Here is a 10601-nt window from a genome sequence, read left to right on the forward strand (position 1 = left end):
CCAAGATTTAGAAAGGGTTGTGACTTTATAAAGCACTTTGTGAAATCTGAATGTTTGTGTAGTTTGTATGGGCTTTTGAATTCGCCTCCACCAACGCAGGTAAATCCTGACCCATGACGGTCGTATGTCATGTTATCAGCAACCGTCATGTTTCAGGGCTAACCCTGCTCTTCCCTCTAAGAAGTGACATCAACTGATTCACACTAATGACAAACTGTCTAACACAGGATGCAGGATTGACGTGAGTGTTGGCCTTGTACGCCTCTAACCCATATCTTGTTAGAGACAATTGAAAAAAGCAATTACTTGTAGTTGCAGGCTTGCAGCCCATTGCATGTGATAAACTAGGTAATGCAGACAGAAGACGACAAGCTGTTCTCTCTCACACAGTCTCTCTGGCTCACCTCCTAATAGCCTGTTCTTTTGTGCCACTCCCATCTTGAAACATTTATAACCACATCTCTTCTACCTGTCTAATAGCCTTGTCCATCCTGTCAACCTTAAATACCCCCTGCAACTGCCTTTGTGAGGCTCTGTACCTTTTTCCTCTTCCCCTTCAAATAGCCCAGATGAAGCTTTCCCTAAAATAGCCGGATACCAGCCAATGTTTCTCTCTGATTGTCTTCCTTTGGTCTGGTACTCTCAACAAAACAGTATAAGAAGGGATAATGGTTCCAGGGTTTGCAGCAGTCCTGCGTAACCTCCTGAACTACACTTAAGTCTTGTTTACTTTATTATTATTGTGTCTGGGATCATCCTAATCTTCCTCTCTAGGTCTGCAACTGACAAAGTTTGACAGTATGGTTTGCCAGGAGGTTATCGCTGGGATGTTAACTCATTCTGTGCCAGATGCCAAAATGGCTCCAAGGTAGCTGTGCCGAGATTTTGTATGTTTTTCTTTACTATGCAATGAAAAAAAAAGATTTTTTTTTTATAATTTTTCTCCCCACAGAAACAGACACAGTTGTTGTGATTCAGTGGCAAAAAGAATTTTGGCAATCGGACAAATGGTTCCAGAGATAGAGCTGTTTGAATGAAAAAAAGTGTCCATCCACTAGAATGGACACACATGAACACACATTTTCTCAATCAGCTAAACGAGGGAGCGAACACACAAACAGAGAAAAGCATCTCTCTGATCTCAGGTCATTTTGACATCTTTAGAAAAAAAAATGATTTTTTTTTTTTTTTTTTTTTCTATGTAAAAAACACAAAACCCGTCATAAGCCGTCATTGGCACACAGGGCTATTGGAAAAAAACCGTCATAAGCAGTCATTGGCACAGAATGAGTACAGGGAGGGAGCGTGTGAGCCAGCAGACCTGGAAAGCATCCATGTGGATCAGCCTGGCTAATTAAAACATTGTGATTCATTCTTCCTGCAACAGAGCCACTGATGTGATCAAATAATCAAAGCATAATAGTAATAATAATTTGACGCGGGACTTCCATGTCTCATCATATTGTAATCAAAACCAGCACACTGCTATCAGGAAACAAATTGCATCAGAGCCATGCAACCGCATATTCCCTGTACAGAATGGAAACGCAAATGATTCCACTATGATGGTGTTGTCTCTCGGGGAATGTCCTCCACATATTAACATCACTTTCACCCTGTGAATCAATACTAATTTAAAATGAAGATGCAGATCATAGGTTAATTGTGTTCTCTGAGGACTGTGAGGCAGACGTTCCCCCAACCCACCCACCCACCCACCCACACTTACCTATACACAATCCCTAATCAACTCCTCTGCGATTCTGATGATGAATACTACAGTGGTATTATATCTCGATAACATGCTTGTGTATTTTCCTAAATACATGGGATCTCCCATTATTTGAATCCTTATCTGATATTTTGTGATCCAGGATTAGACAATCCAGCAAAGTGTTGTCCTGGTATTTCAAGAAATTCAGGATAGGATCAGCCTGATCCAGATTCAGACATTTCAAGATTACCAGATCCTGTTTTGCAGAGGTTCGAACCTAGCTATCTCCACCTAGTGGATATCATTGAAGAACATAAGTTGACTGACAGTTTAGCAATTTAGACCCATCCTTAATCACTTTGTCGTAATGTCAGTAGCAAAAATAGACGATATGCAACCTCTCAAGGTGTGTTGTTGTGATGGTGGGGGTGGGGGTGGTGGGGATGGAGGGTGTGGGAGGGCCAAACACCCAAAGGGCACTTTTTTCCAGGTGCCCAGAAAAGGGACGCTATAAGTTATACACTGCAAATGTGACAAATATAAGGCTGCAAATAAGGCAGTATTTCAATTTACAAACTTTAACATGTTTTTTTTTTTTTTTTTTTTTTAAGACCCTCGTATTGGATATTTATAGTCCCCCCCTCCCCAGTTACCACATTGTGCCTTTCTCATGGATAAGAGCTGTAAGCCTCCCCATATTCCATGTCTCTCACATATAAAACGCGATGCCCTATACATATCCTATGGCAGCCACAATGTTGCGTAGGACATAAAGCTACTATTTGTGTTAAGCTTCCTATCGCCTATCTCCTATCTAACCCTCCAAACCATTGCATTTTTTTTTACCATATATGTAATCTCCACAGCTTGGGAAAAGAATAGATGTTTTAGTTTTTCTGAGGGGGGGGGGGGGGGGTCTCAGTTGGTGGTTTATTCCTGCAATACATTATGCTTTGGATCTCGTTTTCAGAGATGATATCTGCAGGTAGCATGCACATGCATTCTCTCCACAGTAGGCTATTATACCGGTACTGATTTACAAAACAGCAGATCACGGCTCGATGCTTGGATAATGAATATCAAGCCCTCATTAAACCAGCAATCCAAAGAGAAGAGGTATCACTCTGAAGACAGTGTGAGTGGCTTTATCTTCAGAATAGGAAGGAAGCAGCTTTTTATTTGGCTGTTGATAAGGCTCCTGTAATCCAGTATTTCTCACATGGATTTATGTGTACCCCTAGGGGTATGCGGAGGCAGGGCTTACGTGAGATACTGAGAAATGGAAGACCTTATTTGACTGTTATGTGTGATATAAATATTGACACACTTGCTGATCTGTAAATTGTTAATCCAAATTAAATCAAAATATTTTACTGGCACAATTGCATAGAAAGCAATACTTATTTGCACATTATTTACTATGAAAACCTGCAGATCCTGTGCGTGCGTGCGTGCGTGCGTGCGTCACTTGAGGCGTGACCCGATGTCTTGATGAACTCAGATGCCCACATATGGAGATCTCTGACGTCATCAATATTACATCAGAGGCCCATATCTGGGAATGCCCATATATGGACATATTGTGTCAGTCTCATGTGGTCTATGACGTCAGATGATGTCAGTCATCTCCATATTTGGGGTATTACTATTATTTAGAGGTATTACATAGTCATTTTGTCACTTAAGAAATGTGCAGATACCCTCAATACACTCAAACGTTATGTTGGTTTGTTTACTGTTGAGTGAAAAACCAATGTTGCACATTAAGTTAATCATCTGAGGACCCCCCAAAATAATTTGACCCACATGTTGAGAACCACCACCCTAACACAATAAACACATGCATTGTTGTTGTTGTTAGAGGGGAGTGGACTGATAAAGGGGAGGAACCAAAACAAATGCCTTTCTACACAAGAAAGGAGGTGAGCCCCCAGAGGCGAAAACAAAGGGGAAAGAAAACACTTTTTGTTTACTTACACAGATATGGAATATAGCCAAAAGCATTGGATGAGAGAATACAATCTAGAACAAGGCCTACTATTGGTCTATCTTTTAATGAATTAATGAATCAATTACTTAATTAATTATAAAAAGTAGATATAAAAGCATGAGTCAAATCATTGTGAGCTTGTAGGCTACAACAAAAAATAAAGAAAAACATTGTTTTCACCTGTAATGTAGGCTACCCCATAGGCCCAGTTAAAGTAGCCTAAACTAATTACCTCAAGTTCAAGATTCAAGATTATTTATTAAGTACCGAAGGACATTTATAGCAACATTGTGCACAAACGTCCTCAGACGTGTGTGTGTGTGTGTGTGTGTGTGTGTGTGTGTGTGTGTGTGTGTGTGTGTGTGTGTGTGTGTGTGTGTGTGTGTGTGTGTGTGTGTGTGTGCGTGCATGCCTGTGCGGATGGACGGTCATTTCAGCACTATGGACAGAGCCATACTGTATAGGCCATGTGTTAAACAGCCTACCTACTAATGCTCCCATTGTTGACAGATAAAGACGTCATTATTTAAGACTATGATAATGAAATGCCATCTTAAACAAGACATGACATCACATTTGCTTGCTGACCACCACCTCTCATCTCTCAGATTATTCTGCATTAGTGGCCTAATCTATTCATACGATACGAGATTTATTCAGGGATGAGTTGTTCTAATAGGTTTGCAGGACTCGTTAGCGTACAGTCATACGAAACCAACTTCACCAAGACTTTCAAAACACATTTGCCATTTTAATACTGTTTCTTTTTACTTTTTTACAGTTCACAAAACATTTAAACATCTGTGCACAACATTAGAGAATTATTTTTATACCTTTCAAATTACATTGAATATAAGTACATTTTTGGGTCCATAAGAAGGCCTATGTCTACAGCCTTAAAGGCATGCAGAATGATAATTCCTTTCCATCTTGAATAAGAGAGACCTCAAGAATTGTCCTGTATAAGCCCATTCGACGCGCCCTCCTCGCGCTCACGTGCGCTTACGCGTCCTGCACACAATCTTCTTGAACGCTTTCCTGAAATCCCGGTTGAAGATGGTGTATATGATGGGGTTCACGGAGCTGTTGCAGTATCCGATCCAGAAGAAGACGTTGAACAGGGCGCTGGGGATGTAGCAGCGATCCCGGCAGACGGCGTGCAGGCTGTACGTGAAGAAGAACGGGAACCAGCAGACCACGAACACGCCCATGACCACCGCCAGCACGAACGTGAAGCGCTTCTCCCGCATCTGGGCCACTTTGCTCTTGTTGGCCGCCGTCATGGGCTGGCGGTTCATCGGGTTGTTGTTCTGCTGCCGCTCGGCGAAGAGGTGCGAGGCACGGGCCGAGGCCCAGGACAGGCGGCAGCTCTGCGGCCGCGGCGGGCAGCAGTCCGAGCCCTCCACCTTCCTCCGCTTGGCGAAGCGGTGGTTCCGGCAGGGCTTGCTGTCCGGCGGACAGTAGCTTTCCTCCAGGTCGATGTCGTCCAGCTCCTCCTGCCGCTGCGTGTTGCTGCCCGAGCTCTCGTGGCTGCTGGGGCTCTCCACCTGGAACAGTGGTGGGGGGGGGGGGGGGAAAGGACTTGAATTCTTTGACTTAAGTTAAAGTATATCGATACTGCAATGTAGAAACGCTCTGTTAAAAGTAGAAGTCCGGAATTCAAAGTGCACAAAAGTACAAAGGTATTGGTATTGGTATCAAAATGTACTTAATAGTCTACTTGCCAGCCCATAGAGCCCCATTGTGAACCCGGACATATTGAGTACACCAATGTTTTATGTTAGAAATGTTGAGTAAGGGTCCCCATCATGTAGAAACTGCCGGATGCTAACTTGCATATGTTGAGCAATTTTCATAATTTGCATAATTCACTTTAATTAGCATAATCCCCTATAATAATGGATAATATGTCAAAAACTGATTGGCCGATTTGAACAATATTGGAGTGGTTTTGGGGGTTATTGAGGATGCTGAATCCATTTTCTAAATTCAAAATGGCCGTTTTAAACCGAAAATGGCCTTATAACAACTTAAAGTGGGGTGATTTTGATACTTTTTTGTTGATTTTACAAATGATAAAGTGACTAATTCTGGCAGGCTATTGTGGCAGTCAGTGTTCTAATAATTAGTGTGGATTGTCTATATTCGGCTTTTGAAATGCAGATAATGTATAAGCATATAAATAACCACATTTTTATAATTTAATTCATAATCAAAATCAACAAAAAAGTATCAAAATCATCTCACTTTAAGTTGGTATATGGCCATTTCCGGTTTAAAACGGCCATTTTGAATTTAGAAAATGTCAGAAATGGATTCAGCATCCTCAATAACCCCCACAACCACTCCAATATTGTTCAAATCGGCCAATCAGTTTTTTACATATTATCCATTATTATGGGGGATTATGCTAAATCGAATTATGCAAATTATGAAAATTGCTCAACATATGCAAGTTAGCATCCGGCAGTTTCTACATGCTGGGGACCCATACTCAACATTTCTAACATAAAACCTTGGTGTACTCAATATGCCAGCGTTCAGATTCTGGCAAGTGGACTATAAAGTAGGTAGAAAGTAGTCATTATGCAGAATGAATGTCCCGTTTCACAAGTTTTCAAGTGTATAAAAACTAGAAATCCTAGAGTTCGCACGCTTCGCGTGCTCACATGCACACACGCACAACTGCTCCAAGCCATGTTGCCCACAAAAAGCACTGTTTCTTCATGTATTTTGAGTGTGTGTGTGTGTGTGTGTGTGTGTGTGTGTGTGTGTGTGTGTGTTTGTGTGTGTGTGTGTGTGTGTGTGTGTGTGTGTGTGTGTGTGTGTGTGTGTGTGCCCCCTGTGCAGCTGACCCCTCTCTCTCTCTCTCTCTCCCCCTGTGCAGCTGACCCCCCCCCCCCTTCCCTCTTGTAACCTGAGACTCTCTCTCTCTCTCTCTCTCTCTCTCTCTCTCTCTCTCTCTCTCCCCCTGTGCAGCTGACCCCCCCCCCCTTCCCTCTTGTAACCTGAGACTCTCTCTCTCTCTCTCTCTCTCTCTCTTGCTCTCTAGCGAATGAGCGGACGGCATAGGGTTGTGGGCGGTATTCCGTGAGTTCTACCGACATACATCTGATCTACATCTGATCTAGCTATGAGTTGAGGTGGATGTGAAGTAGGCGTGAATGGGCTTGGAAGTGGGATGCGGCTCTTAAAGGATTGTAGAATAGGATAGTAGAAATCTTTTGGAAATGACAGATCTACAAGCATCGTGACGCATTCTGAGTATCGCGGTGCATTGTGAGCTTGTAGATCGGCTATTTTGAAATGGCCGAAATGTATATCGGGGTGATGTGGTTATTGCATTTATTCTAATAATTATCAAAATCCACAAAATTACTAGTAACAAAAGTCTTCAAATATTGTACTTTTACTCCACTACTTTTATTTGGATTTGAGATGTAGTGGAGTAGAAGTAAAATTATTGGAAACCGGAAACACTCAAGTAGCCTAAAGTACAAACACCTCAAAATTGTACACACTCTTTTTTTTCCCTTTTATATAATTTTTATCCCACGGTTTTGTAACCCATTTTTCACCCGGTGTCAATAGACCGTTTGTCAGCCTTCTGATTGGTCCCTGAGACTCCCTGACTGGCCAACCAGAAAAAAACATTCACTTTTCGCAACCGGGGGTGGAGTTATGCAGTGGGACAAAGTCGTTTCAGTATTTCACCGCGGTGCGCATTGCGGAGCACGGACAGCGTGCAGAACAGCGCTGCGCGACCATAGCGATTTCGATCATTATAATGAATAAGCTTCAACAGACTAGTTCACATGAACCTTATCAATGTAACTAAGAGTTTCGATTGGGTACATATATTTTAAATGGGCAGAATTACGACAGCCAGCCTATTATGCAGTAGCCTCGCGTAGCCAGGCTTACTCATCTGCGAAGAGAAAAGCCTGGTGACAATAGAAGGCAGAAGACGTTCTGGGCGGGGGGGCTGAATTTTCCCGGAAGCTGTATTTTTTTCACAGTGCGGTGTTCCTGCAAACGTATTCCCTGCACGAAAAAATCTGGTCTACGTCTCCTGCTACGTCGGTTACGCTCGCAATAAACAATATACAAACAAAAACATTGATTCAAGCAATGTTACACCTATGAAGAGCGAGTTAAGAGCTACAATCTATTTTAGTTTTTTCGCTGGGGAATGTAAACAGACCTGCATCGCATGACGTAACGTCCGTTAAACGCAGCACTTCCGCTAGGAATTGTGGAACACACCGGAAGCCCTATTGTCTACAGGGTGATTATGCAGTGGATTTATAGGGTGGCTGACAGCTTCCTACCCAAGATGCACTGCGCTTTCTCTCTCTGTATCTCTCCTCCGACTTTTTCAGAGTATGTATTTTGGGGGGCAAACCTTCTGTTTTGCAATGTAACTACTGTACTTTTTTCTTCCCTTTTTATTAATATTACGTAGATGTGTTTCTTGTGGTACTTTAAATAGCTAATGAGGCTATGAAAAATCTTTTTTCCCCATTCATTTCCAATATAAAAACAACCTGCCCTGGTGTTTCTGTCCCACTGGGATTAAACTAATTAAAACATATATTTTCGGGGGAAAGCTCCTGTTTTGCAATGTAATTACTGTACTTTTTTCTTCCCTTTGTATTAATATCACGTAGATGTGTTTCTTTTGGTACTTTAAATAGCTATAATGAGGCTATGAATATTTTCCCCCATCCACTTCCATTATCAAAGAATCTGCCCTGGTAAATTCGTACCACCTAGTAACAAGAGCAAAATGGGGGGGATTTGACATACGGTGACGGTCTATTATCTAATCAATGTAATACTGGGCCATACACTCTGGTGACTGATGATGTGGAGGAGAGAACACGCCCCCAGCGCCCACAGCGTTCCAGCGGGTATCGAACCCAGGACCTTCTAGCTGTGAGGCAACTGTCCCACCTTGCCCCCTAAACAGTACTCAATGTACTTAGTTACTTCACACCACTGACCTCGAAGCGGTCCTTCCTCACAAAGCACGTCTCCGACTGCGACGGCTGCCTCTCCAGGCCGTTCTTGGCCACGAACACGGTGGAGGAGCGCTGCTTGGCCACCTTGTAGATCTTGCAGTAGACCAGGATCATGATGAGGCCCGGCGCAAAGAAGGACACCAGGCAGGAGGACAGGATGTACCAGGTCTCGTCGTTCAGCAGACACTCCCTCTCGTCGTGCTTGGTCATGAGGAGGGGAGGGAAGGAGATCACCGCCGAGATGGCCCACACCACGCCGATCATGGACTTGATGCGCCTGCAGGGATGGGACGATGATGTGAAAATGACATGTCACGATTATTGTGGCAAAGATAATTGCGATTAAGAAAATAATTAATGTAATCAAAAATATGCTTAAAACTTAAAATGACACTTTTTTTAATCACAAACCCCAAGCATCCCTATTCTGGGGGGAGGGGGGGGAACCTTCACCAAAAAAATTGCAGAATGCGTTTTGAGCTTGTAGATCTGCTATTTTTGCAGAATACATTTGTGTAGAGTGAAATAAGAGTATACCAAATACACTCTTTACAGGGTATAAAGGGTTAGGCTACATGGCACTGAATTAGCAGCTCACAAAAGCCCATTCCTAGTGCATGACGGGGGACAATTACATTTTTACGATAAACGAAAATGATATGATTATCGTGAGCTTCATCGATCATCGTCCCATCCCATATCCCTTACCTAGGGGTCCGCTTCAGGTTGTAGCTGACCGCCTTGGTGACCGACCAGTAGCGGTCCAGGCTGATGGCGCACAGGTGCACGATGGACGAGGTGCAGAACAGCACGTCCAGCGCCAGGTAGAAGGCGCACCAGGTGCTGCCGAAGTACCAGTAGCCCATCACCTCGTTGGCGAGGGAGAACGGGATGACGAGCGTGGCAACGAGGATGTCCGCGGACGCCAGCGACACCAGGAACAGGTTCTGGGGCGCGCGGAGCGCACGGCTGGTCAGCACGGCCACGATGACAAGCACATTGCCGACGATCGTTACCGAGATGATGACGGTGACGACCAGGACGATCAGCACCGTGGCCACCTCGGTGTGCGGCATGTTGATGATCGGCGCGCTCGTGTTGTTCTCGTCTTTGGAGACGTTTTCCATGGACGGGTTGAACTGCGCTGGATCCATTCTGAACGTACAGTGTGCTCACATTTCACATCAAGGGTTTAACTGATCGAGTTGGATCCATTCTGATTAACGTACAGTGTTCCTCACATTTCACAGCAAGGGGTTTAACGGTGTTGAATCCATTCTGAAACATGTCCTCGCATTTCCCATCAATAGCAACAGTAGCGCCCACGTCCTCCCCAAACAGTGGGGCTGCTGGGGAAGTCCCGTCGCATCGTTAACCCTCGGAAAGAAGTGGTGCGCCAAGGCTTGTGGTCAGCGAACACATACAGACTACTATACGCAGCTTGTAACATACCTCCGTAAGCTTGCCCTTGAGAACGGCTCTCCAAAAGCTCCTTAACGGGGCCGACGCGCGCCGAGTTCCGAACATATCCAGCAAGTTTGGACATCACAGAGTTCATGAGCCCAGGGTTTGTTAGAGCTTCTGTCCGGAGAGGATGATGGTGATGAGGCGCATCAATGGTCCTAGTCGCAGTTATAGCCTTACTCCTCCGCCGGGCATATTATTGCAGTTTTTTCCTTTTTAGTTGTAAAGCGCGCTTTGGTAACGCACGCATGCACTACACTGCTGGAGGAATGTATGTATGTATGCGCATGCAGGAGTGAAGTGTGAGTGACATCATTCTGAGGAAGACCAACCCATCTCTAAACTTAAAAGACAGAGAGAGGGAGGTAGAGACGGAGAGAGAGAGAGAGAGAGAGAGAGAGAGAGAGGG

The 10601-nt window shown here is 44.0% G+C and overlaps 1 protein-coding gene across 1 annotated transcript; it reads right to left on the minus strand.

Annotated features, from left to right (window-relative positions):
* Positions 1 to 4615: 4615 nt before the first annotated feature.
* On the minus strand, positions 4616 to 10172 carry adra2db (adrenergic, alpha-2D-, receptor b). The gene is made up of 3 exons (XM_080745910.1): positions 9437 to 10172; positions 8711 to 9005; positions 4616 to 5251 (listed from the first exon to the last, which is right to left on the minus strand). Exons 1-3 carry the CDS (start codon positions 9880 to 9882, stop codon positions 4697 to 4699), a joined length of 1296 nt encoding a protein of 431 aa, XP_080602036.1. The 5' UTR covers positions 9883 to 10172; the 3' UTR covers positions 4616 to 4696.
* Positions 10173 to 10601: the final 429 nt, after the last annotated feature.

This window comes from Nannobrachium achirus (assembly GCF_963921795.1).
Source record: "Nannobrachium achirus genome assembly, chromosome: 17".
Classification (NCBI taxonomy): domain Eukaryota; kingdom Metazoa; phylum Chordata; class Actinopteri; order Myctophiformes; family Myctophidae; genus Nannobrachium; species Nannobrachium achirus.